The 13697-nt window shown below is 44.0% G+C and overlaps 1 protein-coding gene across 4 annotated transcripts in view; it reads right to left on the bottom strand.

Annotated features, from left to right (window-relative positions):
- LOC138753170 (coiled-coil domain-containing protein 170-like) overlaps window positions 1-13697 on the bottom strand; it is a 144545-nt gene that overhangs the window by 22911 nt on the left and 107937 nt on the right. For all 4 annotated transcript variants that reach the window (XM_069915788.1, XM_069915787.1, XM_069915786.1 and 1 more), the window contains exon 8: window positions 2947-3147. In XM_069915788.1, the coding sequence (XP_069771889.1) occupies window positions 2947-3147 (201 nt within the window). The remainder of the gene's footprint in view (window positions 1-2946; window positions 3148-13697) is intronic.

The following is a 13697-nucleotide window of genomic DNA, read 5'->3' as shown; positions in this document are numbered from 1 at the left end:
TGCAGGTTGAGTCAGAAGGAGGCAAATGCGATGCTGGCGTCATTTCAAGAGGAATGGAATATAAGGGCAGGGGTGTGATGTTGAGGCTTTTTCAGGCCCTGGTGAGACCTCATGTGGAGGACTGTGATCAGTTTTGGGCTTCTTATTTAAGGAAGGATGTGCTGACAAGGGAGAGGGTTTAGAGGAGGTTCACGGAATAAAAAGGTGGTCATGTGAGGAGCTTTTGACAGCTCCCAGCCTGTACACGTTGGAATTTAGGAGAATGAGGGGGGGGGATCTCATTGAAGCATTTTGAATGTTGAAAGGGGTGGACAGAGTAGATGTAGAAAGGTTGTTTGAAGTTGTGTCCTCTTGGCCTGGACTCTCCCACCAGGGGAAACAACCTTTTTGAAGGATTGAAGGATGTCCGTTTAGAACAGAGATGTGGAGGAATTTCTTTAACCAGAGGGTGGTGAATCTCAGGAATTTATTGCCACAGGCAGTTATGAAGGCCAGGTCATTGGGCGTATTTAAGGCAGAGATTGGTAGGTTCTTGATTAGCCAGCGCTTCAAAGGTTATGGGGAGAAGGCCGGGCAGTGGGGCTGAATGGGGAAATGGATCAGCTCGTGATTAAATGGCTGGGCAGACTCGATGGGCTGAATGGCCTATTACTACTCCTATGTCTTATGGCCTTATGGACTATAGGAGAGATTTCTTCACTCAGAGGACGATGAATCCTTGGAACTCTGTCCTGGAGGACAGTCTTTGAGTTCATGCTAAACAGATAGATTTGTGGGCAGAAAAAGGAATGAGAGATGTGGGGACAGCAAACCTGAGGAAGTACAGCTAGAGAGAAGGCAAGATCAATCTGGCTGAAAGATCCTGCGATCACTTCTACCTTGTCCTTTAAAATATCTTTAATGCAGCAACTTGTTACATAACAACACCCTTTTTGACTTATTTACACTGGAAGCAAATTAAAGTGCATAAGAGCAGAAGATAAGCTAATTTTAAAAATGGATTTCAAATTAATATTTCTTGAATCCATCTCAGGGAAATGGAAACAACAGAGGTGAAAAGAGGACATTTTTTGATCAGATTCATGAAGCATTAAGGAGACATCAAATCTCACCCTGCAGTAGCAGCCTTGCCCAACTCTGACTGCACAAGCAAAGCGATAAGGGAGGACAGTCGGCCCATCATGCTGATGCTAGCCCTCTAGCAGAACTTCAACCTTTCTGATCCTGTAGGTACCCAATTAACAGATCACTGCAAAGTGCCACAGTCCCTCAGACCCATCCACCCTGCACCAAAGAGTAGGCATAAGCCCCAGGGGACAGAAAGATCTCTGACCAATAAACGCCAAGGAGCCAATGAGGCAGTTGGCTGTGACCTTGCTTTAGGTTCATGGTGACCTTCTGCATTGACCTCAACATTATTCGGACCTTACATCCTGAGGGAGCACTGCACTGTCATAGGTGCAGCACTGATGGAAGGTGCCAGGAAGATGGAGAAAAATTGGGATTTGAATCGAAAGGAGGTTTGAGTATGTGGTGTGGGAGCACTCGGGCAGACTTTGTGTTCAGAAGAAACTGCTGCTCGTGAGGAAAGCTCTGCTGTCTTCAACTATGCAGTTCGAGCAATTAACGAGCAGCTTGTCAGATTGGATTTCCTCCACTGCAAAAATATTATCTTTCATCTAACTTGCTCATTGAAAGTTTAATATCAGTTACTCCACCACTAATTCATCGTTGATTAGCTCGGCGGTTGATTGTCAATGACTTTTCGACACCATCTTGAAGGTCTGGGAGTCTTGGCCTCACCTTTGAGTTCAGGAGGCTTTGGCGCTTTGCCAGTTCATGAAGCATCCGGGGATTTCCGTTCATCACTCTGTTACCTCATCGTCCATTTAAAGGACTCACATCTCAGACTCTCGTATTGACAGGGGGAATACAGGATGGTGTGCCCCAATGAGGACTGAGTTAGCATGACCTTTAATCAACATGAGACTTTCCCTCTCCTGTTGTGGACTATATTGTTTTAATCGGTGGTCTAGTTTGTTTTTCACATATATCCCAGACCCGTTTTCTGAAAGACTTGGGCCCTACAGGAGTCGTGCTGGGCTGGCAACTTCAACGACTCCTATAGCCAGGAATTTTTTCGCATCATTGGAATGTGGTCGTGATACTTGTCCCCAACTATCACAGTTTGAAAATGCATAAAGGCAATAGTGGGGAGGGAAGGCACCCCGGCCATTACAGCGTGTGAAAACAGAGGGGAAATCCATGCTCTGCCTACAAAATGCAAAGGTAGTGGGTCTAGTCACAAGTCAAGTCGATTCATGGGCTCACCAGCCATCTGTCACTTCAGCAGCTTGGCTGGGACCATGTTTCACGGAGATATGGAGTGTGTGAGGACACAGCCCCTGCTCATGGGCTTGAAGGGATGGCTCCTCAAGTTCCAGTTTGGGCACCCAGTACGGAGGAGGGAGGGTCCGTCGAGGGTTGTCCTTGTCAGTCTGATACTGGGGTCAGCCAAAATGGCCATCCATGGGTCCAGGCAGTGGGCAGTCGAGGGTTCAGCTCGGGCTGACTGCCTGCTCCTCTTCTGAGGACACCTGGGGAAGGAGCACTCAGTGCTCACAGGCAGTTCAGAGGGACTCTGGGAACGGTTGACCCCCCCTCCCCCCCACCAAGGGTTTGACGGTATCAATGGAGATCATCATGTTTCAGTTTGAAACGTATGTTTTATGTAAATTGCCTGAATTGTAGTCGAATGCAGTACCTGTAACTTTTGGATTAAGAACAATAAAGGGGTGGTATTGATTTACCACCAAAATGGCAAAACAATAAATAGATAGGTAGGTAGGTAGGTAAATAGGATGGTAGGTAAGTAGGAAAGTAGTTAAGTCGATAGATAGAAAGTTAACAAAGGAGCAGCACTGAGGGACTGCCGCATTTACTCACTCTCTGCCTTTCAAACTGACGTCTGCCTTTTATGAGGTCCTCGGCAGCGAGCTGCCCTTCCAGGTGCCCAATGGCCTCTTCACAATCACTCAGCCTCACTTCTGCCCTGTGAGCTCGCTCCACCGCCTCATGGTAGAGTTTGCTGCGGCTCTCCAGCTGATCATTCACCTTGTTGATCTCCTCCTCGAGTCTGGCCACCTTCTGTTGAAGACATCAAGTCAGCAGGCATTCACACAGTGTCCACTGAATGCACACTGAACAACCAGCACCCTACCCAGGAAGTGGGAGCAAGAACCCACTGGGACTGACATCTCTCATGTGCCCAAACCATCATTTGTCTCTTATTCTCATCGAATACAAACACATTGTAAGAAGTTGGTTTCTGGAATTCTGGGCCAGGGGTTTCAGCAGCGTTCTCTCAGCAGTTCATTTTTTGGCAGTCAAAATTGTTAGGGCCACGGTTGGCGTGGTGGTTAGAGCAACACTATTTCAGTGCCAGCGACTGGGACCAGATTTCGAATGCCATGCCTGTCTGTAAGGAGTTTGTACGTTCTCCCACATCTCGTAGGTTTTCCCTGAGTGCTCCAGTTTCCTCTCACCATTCAAAACGTACAGGGGTTGTAGGTTAATTAAGGTGTTTGAGTGCCACGGGCTCATGAAAAGACCTGTTACTGCGCTGTATCTCTAAATTAAAAATTTAAAGACATTCAGATTTCCATGCCAAATCGGTCTGTTAGCAGGAGAGGCACCCAAGGATGGTGGAGAATCGTCTATGCCAGTGGTTCTCAACCCAATTCTTTCCAATCACATACCACCTTAAGAAATCCCTTATTAACCAAGAGCCTCTGTGGCATAGGATGGTATAGGTCAGGGAGCAAACTTTTACCATGCGTCAGCCAGATGGTGAGCAGGGGTTGAATGGTGGGCTGAGCTGATTCTTAGGTGGTGTCAGACAGGGGAGGGTGTCCATGGTATTGGACTGTGAAGGGGTGGATTGGCTATGGCATCTGACCAATGGGTGGGGGTTGGTAGCGGTGGCGGACCCTGGGGCGGAGTCGGCAGCAACGTGAGACTGGGGACGGGTGGTGGCGGACCTGGGGACTGGGGAGGGGTTGCGACAGCTTTGAAATAGGGTGGGGGAGGTTGACAGAGGTGTCCAACCGGTGGAGGTGGGAGCGGCAAGCAGACCGGGTGGGTGGCAGCAGACCTGGGGGGGGTGGTGGCAGTTGGAATGGTGTGGGGGATGCGGCCCCCACACCATTCCAACTGAGGACTGAGGGGGTTAGCGGTGGTGGCAGATCTGGGGTGGGGGAGGTTGGCAGAGGCATCGGACCAGTGGGGGTGGCAGCAGCAGCAGTGGACCAGAGGTGGGGGGTGGCAGCGTCAGATCCAGGATGGGGGGGGGGGGGGGTGGCAGCAGCATCGGAACAAGGTGGGGTTGGTTACAGCGCTGTACAGATAAATTTAGATTTTGGGCCGATCTGGAGACCTGTGGGCCAGATAAATTTGGCCATAGGTTGCCCACCCCTGGTGTAGATGCTCTGTGATTCGAATGGGATACTTCAGGTGGTATGTGATTGGGGAAAAAGAGGGTTGAGAACCACTGGTCTTTACCAAGTACCATTGTTGCAGGAGTCTGTGTGCTGCATGCTAAAACAAGCTCCAAAGCTGCAAGACCAAGGACGAAGTGCACCATCACCACCATCAAATTCCTCAACAACAAAACTCAATCAAAGTCCCGTCTAGGGACTTTACACATTATTTATTACTGAATATTTACTCTCAGTGTTACACAGTCAGTTTGTTTGCACTTCTTTCTTTGTTTACATTTCTCTCTTTGTACGTCCATCTTTTCTTCAGTACATCTTTTGCCTCTACTGTTAAGTAGAAACTCTGCCTGGCCCACAGGAAAAAAGAATCTCAAGGTTGTATGTGGTGTCAAATCAAGTTTATCGTCACTCGATTGTACAAGTACAAGCTGATGAAACAGCATTCTCCAGTCCTCGATGCAAAATACACAGACACACGACCAGACATAACACACATACAGACAAACAGTACACAGACAGGACAAGTATTTCATTGATACAAATAAGTAAATAAATATTGTTTTGTTCAAATGCCCGTGGGAAGAAGTTGTTCCTCATCCTGGTGGTGCTGGCTCTGATCCTCCTGTATCTCTTCCCCAATGGCAGGAGCAGCTGAAAGATCCGAGGTGAAAGGGGTCCTCTATGATTTTGCTGCGTGTATGTACTCTGACAATAAATCTGAGCTTTGAACCAGTGAGACCAGCCATGGTCATTGAACGCAACACAAGAGTGGGAGTAGGTCATCCCTTCAAGCCTGCCCTGCTGTTTAATGTCCCCATGACTGATCTATGCCAGCCCCAACCTTTCCTCTGCAGCATTTCTCCAACCTATCTGATATTTCTCTACAAATACTCCTAATGATCCTCCTTCCAGCAAACCATGATATTTCTAAATTAGCCTGTCTGTGATAGTAAGCACATCAGCAATGTCTTCTATAGAGAAGACCACTGTAAACTGTTTCTTCAACCTATCTCCTATTATTAATTGATCTCTCATTCTCTGGAGACCCTACATCCACCTCAGCTCCTCCCTTCTTATTTGTGTGTCATAACACTTGTAATGTGTGATTTTATTAAGATTTTATTAAGATTCAAGATGCTTTTATTGTCATATAATTCCTGTATGACACAAATTTCCTTTAGTCAGCTGTAAGGCAGGCAAAGATTCGCCAATAGCAGAAATAGCCCGGCGCCCCTTACAGTCAGAGAAAGCGAAGCAAAAGAGAGACCCTTCAGACACCGAGTATCAGTGGATTCATCTCCAACTCTCCCGCAGCCCCCGGAACCACATAAACTCCTGGTCGGCAACCTGAGCTCCAGAACCAAACCTCTGACACGATCAGGAAGCCTTCAGCGCCCTCGGCACCCTCTCTCATCCCTATTCTGATACTTGGTGCCCCCATCAGCCAGTCTCCAGCAGCCCGCCGCCTGTGTGTTCTCCAGCCGCAGAGCCTCTCACTGGTCTGCTGCCATTATCGCCATCCTGTGGGACGTCTCCTCTGCTTCTCCTTCTCAAATGGGGGCTGGTCTCCCTGTTTTCTGGTGCCCTGCATCAGTCCTCTGCTTCCCCGGAGTCTGCCACCCTCCGTGGCTGCTGCCGTACATAGGCGCCACCATCTTGGACCCAGACCCTACGTTTGCAGGATTTTAAGATAAACCACCTTTGGCTCCTTTAACAGGCTGATTAAAGGCTGTACAGAGTTCACAGCAGGTCTGACTAGGTGGTTGGAGCCCACGGGGGAGCGCTGACTCTGCTCCCTGCCCTCCACAGGTCCACACTAGCAGCACCACTGCTGTTCCAGCAACTCCAGCAGCGTAGCCATTTTTTAATATCTGCCTGGCAGTGACCATCGTGCACCCATTAGCACCAGTTTAGAACATCTAAGGGATTTGGTTTGCAAAAGAAATTTTACATTTAAATGTTTTAATTTTTAAATTCTAGACACACAGGAGAGTTAACAGGCCCTTTTGGCCCACGAGTCAGTGCCGCCCAATTACACTTAATTAGCCTACAACCCCCGTACGTTTCAAATGGTGGGAGGAATCCAGAGCCCCAAAGGAAAACCCATACAGCCATGGAGAGAATGTACAAACTCCTTACAGACAACGTGGGATTCGACCCCCCGTCCTGGTCACTAGCACCATAATGGTGTTGCACTAACCGCAAATGTCCTGTTGCAATTGCTCACAGGTCTAAGGTCGTGAGCAGTGGTTCTCAACCTTTTCCTTTCCACTTACATATCACCTTAAGTAATCCCTTACTAACCACACAGCATCCATGCCATAGATGTTCCGAAGTTAGTAAGGAATTATTTAAGGTGGTATATGAGCGGAAAAAAGAGTGGAAAAAAAAGTTTGAGAATCACTGGTTTCAGGCAAGCAACAAAATTAATTTCAGTGGCAAATCAAAACAACAGAATTGAACATTCAACAATTAATCAGACATTGAAGAACTGAGATTGAACAGTATCAATAAGATGAACAACACATAGTGAACAGTTAAGGTTCTGAAGAAAGGTGTTGATTAACACCATAAGGATTGAAACTACAACAAACTATTCAATTATTGGTCAAGTTCAGCTTGATGCCATTGATGTAATGCATTGACATACTGATGAGATGCTGCAGAGAAACGGAATGTACAGTTCAACAAGAGGAACAAGGAAACAGCTACCCATTATCGTGGTAAACTCGAAAAGCAGGACAAATACAATGGGAAAAGACTGACAGATAGCTCAGGCAGGACGAGAGTACCATTTTCAGCGGCACAGTTGGCGTAGCGGTGAGCACAATGCTGTAACAGCGCCAGCGATTGGGACCAGGGTTTGAACCCCATGCTGTCTGTTTGTCTGTTCTTCCCGTGTCTACATGGGTTTATCCCCGGTGGCTCCAGTTTCCTCCCACCCTTTGAAACACTCTCCATCCTCACTACATTCTACAGAAGAGGTATCTAGAACATCCTGTGCAACTGTATCACTGCCTGGTTTGGAAGCTGTACCTCTTTGGACCTCAAGACCCTGCAGAGGATAGTGAAGTCAGCGGAAATGATCATTGGGAGCTCTCTTCCTACCGTGAAGAGTGTCTACAACACTTGATGCAGGCAAAAGGCAATAAACATTGTGAAGGACTCCACACACCCCTCACGTAAACTGTTCTCCCTTCTGCCATATGGTAGGAGGTACCAAAGCACTCGGGCCCTTACTTCCAGACTGGGGAACGGTCTTTTCCCCCAAGCCATCAGGCCCCTGAATTCCCAGAACATTTATGGATAGTGAACCATGGACCTTTACTGTATTCATCTTAACATTTCAATGTGTTTAACTTCTATTCTTATATTTATGTAAATCTGCTCCATGGTCCTGGAGAAACGCTATCTCGTCTTTACAATGCGAGCATAGTATGAATGATAAATAAAAGAGACTTGACAACTTGAAACCAGGGGTGTAGCTTGATGGGTGTAATTGGGCTACACGGACTCATGGTTGGAAGGGCCTGTAACCGGGCTGTATGTCTAAATTTTAAAAAATAATAAAAATTGAAGGAATGCCACTCACATTTGGAAAAGGGATGACGATAGAGTCAGAGACAGCAAAGTGGGGTGCCACATGTACGTTCACGTCAGACCAGATGCAGCCCAGATTGGGTCTGACTTTGGTGCAAGTGTCAGGACATTCCTTAAGCTCAATGTGCAGTTCAAGAGGCCATGGAAGGACATGGTCCAAATGGGGGAAATGGGATGAGTTAGTGGACAAAAGGGTCAGCATGAATGTGATAGGACTGTTTCTGTGCTGTATAACATTATGCAAAGCAAACAGGTAATTGTGTAGTACACCTTGGCTTCAATGAAGCTTGTGGTAAAGGATGAAATCGAGGTAATTATCAATGCATCAAACCTTGAACGTACAGCAGAGCTCCTGGGTACACAATATTAGAACAGATCTGATACTCAAAACAGAAATGTAATATTATACAAAGTCTGCCATGAGACAGGTAAATATTCACCATTAGCAATGCCCAGTGCACTTTATATTCAAAGAAAAAGAAGCAAAAGAGAGTCCCCTCAGAGTTACCGAGTGTCTGTAGATTTACCTCCAGTGCTCCTGCAGCCTCTGCAGCCACACAGACTCCGGTTCGATCCTTTGGCCATCCAATCTCCAGATCTAAAACTCCAACACGATCAAGAAGCCTTCAGTGGCCGAGACCCTTCGGGAACCCCTCTTTTCCTCAGCACCCTCTCGAATCCTAGCTCCAATACCTGGTTCTCATGAGCCACTGTCCACAGCCTGCAGCCTGGTGTGAGTCCTTTTACCTCATTGCTTGCAGTCTGTGTGGGTTCCTTGCCCATAAGTTGCCGACAATTCACTGCCTGCGTGTGTTCTTCAGCCACAGAGCCCCTTGCTGTTCCGCCGTCATGGTCACAGTCCGAGGGTCATCTCCTCTGCTCCTTCTTTTCATTGGGGGAGGGGTGAGGGTGTTTTCCCCCTTTTTAGTGCCCTGAACCAGTCCACTACTACCCTGGAGTCTATGACCCCTTGTAGCCAGTGCTGAGCACGGGCGATCCCGCAGTCGCAGGATTTTAAATAAAACACCGTCCACTCCTCTATCAGGCAAAGCCTGTACAGAGTTGTTAGCATCAGAACTGGGCAGTCGGACCCTGCAGACCACCACTGTGTCTCTGCTCCTCATTTTGCCCGACTCCACACCACCAGCAGCGCTGCCATTGTGTCAGCTTCAGCCATGCCACCATTTTGGTTCCTACAAGACCTTGTGACAATAACCAGACCATAGAGTCATCGAGCAAGGAAACAGGCCTTTCAGACAAACTTGTCTGTGCCTACCAAGGTGTCAACCTGAACTAGTGCCATTTGCTAACATTTGACCCATATTCTTCTAAACTTTTTTTCCTCCACTTACCTGTCTAAATGTCTTTTAAACATTGGAATCACCCCACCTCAATAGATTTTTCTGGCAGCTTATTCCACATGTCCACTACCCTCTGTGAGAAAAGTTACACCTCAGGACATCTTTAAATCTTTCTCCTCTCATCTTAACTTATGCTCTTTCCTGGGAAAAAGACGATAGATGCCCTTCATGATATAAAAGTATATTCGGTCAGCCCTCGGCCTGCTTTGCTCCAGGGAGAAAAGTCTCAGTCAATCCAGTCTGTCCTTATAGTTCAAGCCCTCCAGTCTCAGTAACATTCTCATGAATCTCTTCTGCACCTTTCCCAGCTGATTGAGGTTCTTCCAAGAGCTGGGTGACCAGAAATCCAGGTGCAGTCTCACCGACGTCCTGCACAGTTGTAACAAATGTACCACTTGCTAAAAGAGGATGGTTTGGGGAAGATGGCTGGCAGAAGGAAGGACCCTCACCCTCCAGGCCATGTCCTCTCACTGCTACCATCAGGAAAGAGGTACAGGAGTTAGAAGACGAACACCCAATGACATAAAAACACCTTCTTCCCCTCCGCCATCAGATTTTTGAACACAGACACTACTTCACTTTGTCTCTTTTTTGCATTATTGTTTAAAATCTTGTATTTACAAAATCATACTTTATAGAAATTTTGCACCTGTAGTACACAATACTGCTGTGGCAAAACAACAATTTCGTGACACATGTTCATGGCAATAAACCAGATTCTGATTCTGATTCAGACCCTCAATGACAAACTCAATCAGAGACTCATTTAAGGACTCTTACTTGTGCATTTTATTGATTTTCTTTTATTCTCTCTGTATTGCACAGTCAGTTTGTTTACATTCATTATCTGTTTACATGTTTACTCATTTACGCTGTGTACAGTTTATTTTTTGGTAATTCTGCTGTGCCCTCAGGATAAAGAATCTCAGGATGTATGTGATGTGATGTATGTACCTTGACAATAAATCTGATTCTGAAATCAAAAGCCATTATTTACAATAGATCCAAATGAGAAAGTTCAGAGTCGGCCATCTAGCCCATTGAGCCTGCTCTGTCATTCCATAACATTGTGGCAGATCTGGTCATGACTCAGCTCCACCTCACTGCATTTTCCATGATAACCCTCAGTTCTCTTACTATGCCAAATCTATTCCTGTCTGAAATATATTTAATGAGGCAGCCCCTGCCGCTTCCTTGGGCAGAGACATCCACAGATGCATCACTCTCTGGGAGAAGGAAGTTCCCCCTCACCTTTGTCCTAAATCTACCCTCCTGAATCTTGAAGTTGTCATCCAGTTCTAGTCTCATCTACCAGTGGAAACCACCGATTTTTTATATATTTTTTTATTTTTCACACTGTGAACCATTTCATCCAAAATATATACAAATGTTTCTCATTAAACAATGGCATTTTCTCCCTTTTTTTCCCCCCTACCCTCCCTCCCCCCTTCCCACCCACCAAAACCAATAAATATTCAACATATACAATACAATAAAACCATTAAACAATCTCATCACACAATGAAGAATAAACAAGAAAAATGCGTCATCTGCTTTTACACACTGGGTCAAGTAGTTTTGTCTTCTTATCATTTTAGGGGGTGGAGGTCCGAGGCAAGCCCTCTCTGTTGTGTTCCATGTATGGTTCCCAAATTTATTCAAATAATGTGACTTTATTTTTTAAATTATATGTTATTTTTTCCAATGGAATACATTTATTCATTTCCATGTACCATTGCTGTATTCTCAGGCTCTCTTTTATTTTCCAAGTTGACATTATACATTTTTTTGCTATCGCTAAGGCGACCATAATGAATCTTTTTTTCACTTTATCCAATTTGAGGCCTAATTCCTTACTTCTTATATTACTTAGAAGAAAGATCTCTGGATTTTTTGATATGATATTTTTTGTGATTTTATTTAATATCTGATTTAGATCTTCCCAAAACATTTTCACTTTCTCACATGCCCAAATTGCATGTACTGTTGTTCCCATTTCCTTCTGACAGCGAAAACATCTGTCTGATAATGTTGGATCCCATTTTTTTTAACTTTTGGGGCGTGATATATAACCTGTGTAACCAATTATACTGTATCATACGTAACCTTGTATTTATTATATTCTTCATAGTTCTAGACATTACTTTTCCCATGTTTCATTTTTGATCTTTACGTTTAAATCACTTTTCCCACTTTTGTTTGGGTTTATAGCTTATTTCATCATTTTCCTTATCTTGCAGCTTAATGTACATGTTCATTATAAATCTTTTAATTATCATTGTTTCTGTAATCACATATTCAAAGCTGCTTCTTTCTGGTAATCTCAGTCTGTTTCCCAATTTATCCTTTAAATAAGCTTTCAGTTGATGATATGCAAACATGAGTTATTCCATATTTGTACTTCAACTGTTCAAATGTTAATAAAATATTTCCCAAAAACAATTTTCTATGGATATAACCATATAACCACTTACAGCACAGAACAGGCCAGTTCGGCCCTACTAGACCATGCCGTAACAATTCTCACCCTCCTAGTCCCACTGACCAGCACCCGGTCCATACCCCTCCAGTCCTCTCCTCTCCATGTAACGATCCAGTCTTTCCTTAAATGTAACCAATGATCCCACCTCAACCACGTCTGCCGGAAGCTCATTCCACATCCCTACCACCCTTTGCGTAAAGAAATTTCCCCTCATGTTCCCTTTATAATTTTCCCCCTTCAATCTTAAACCATGCCCTCTAGTTTGAATCTCCCCCACTCTTAATTGAAAAAGCCTATCCTCATTTACTCTGTCTGTCCCTTTTAAAATCTTAAACACCTCTATCAAGTCCCCCCTCAATCTTCTACGCTCCAGAGAAAAAAGCCCTAGTCTGCACAACCTTTCCCTGTAACTCAAACCTTGAAATCCTGTCAACATTCCTGTGAACCTTCTCTGTACTCTCTCTATTTTGTTTATATCTTTCCTATAATTTGGTGACCATTAATTTAATTAATGTATCAAACCAATTTAAATTAAGTAGGTCAACTAGACAAGGGTGTCCATTATCCCCCTCATTGTTCGCTTTAGCAATAGAACCATTGCCAGAACTGATAAGAACAGGAAATAAAATAAAAGGGATAAAAATAAAGGAGGAGTATAAAATCAATTTATTTGCAGATGACATCATAGTATACTTAACAGATCCAGAAATATCAATAAAAGAATTACATAAGAAATTGAAGGAGTATGGAGAAATATTGGGGTACAAGAGCAAAGCAAATAAAAGTGAAGTGTTGGCAATGAGTAGCACGGATTATACAGAATTTAAAAAAGAATCACCATTTAAATGGCAAATACAAGCAATTCGATACCTAGGTATTAGGTTAGATAATATCTTAAGCCACCTATACAAACTAAATTATCAGCCACTAATAAAGAAATTGCAGGAAGACTTAGAACATGCTAACATTGATAGGGAACGTAAACTGCATTAAAATGAATGTTTTCCCAAGGATACAAATATTACCAATTCCCTTAACAGAAAAATTCTTTAATGAACTAAAGAGAATAATAAGGAAATTCTTGTGGAAAGGGGAGAAACGAGGATAGCGTTAGATAAATTAACAGAGAGGTACAACCAAGGTGTTTTGCAGTTACCAAACTTTAAAAATTATTATAGAGCAGCACAATTAAGGTATTTATCAGATTTTTACCAGACAAGGGAAAAACCACACTGGACTAAGGTAGAACCAGATAAAATAGGGGAGAAGATACCAGAACATATACTTTATAAGTGGGGTGAAAAGCTGGTGCAATATAAAAGCTTACCAGTATTGCATCATTTACTTAATATATGGAAGTAGATCCACTTAGAAAGGAAAAAAATGAATTACCAAATACCAAAATTGTTACTGACACAAAACCCACTAATCGCTTTTACAATAGATAACCTTTCCTTTAGAGAATGGGAGAGAATGTTACATTTGCCAATGGTCCATTATATAATGCTTTAATCCAATTAATATATTTTTCTGGTAAATTGAACCTCTGTAATGCTTTAAAAAAATAATTCCATTCTACTCTGTCAAAGGCTTTTTCTGCATCTAAAGCAACAGCCACTGTTGGCTTCTTATTTCCTTGAACTGCATGAATTAAATTAATAAATTTACAGACATTATCTGCTGTTTGTCTTTTCTTAATAAATCCAGTTTGATCTTGTTTTACTATTTTTAGTACACAATCGGCCAATCTGTATGCTA

This window comes from Narcine bancroftii, chromosome 2 (genome assembly GCF_036971445.1).
Source record: "Narcine bancroftii isolate sNarBan1 chromosome 2, sNarBan1.hap1, whole genome shotgun sequence".
In the NCBI taxonomy this organism is placed as follows: domain Eukaryota; kingdom Metazoa; phylum Chordata; class Chondrichthyes; order Torpediniformes; family Narcinidae; genus Narcine; species Narcine bancroftii.
Note: the sequence above shows the minus strand (reverse complement) of the source record. Positions and strands in the feature narration are given on the sequence as shown.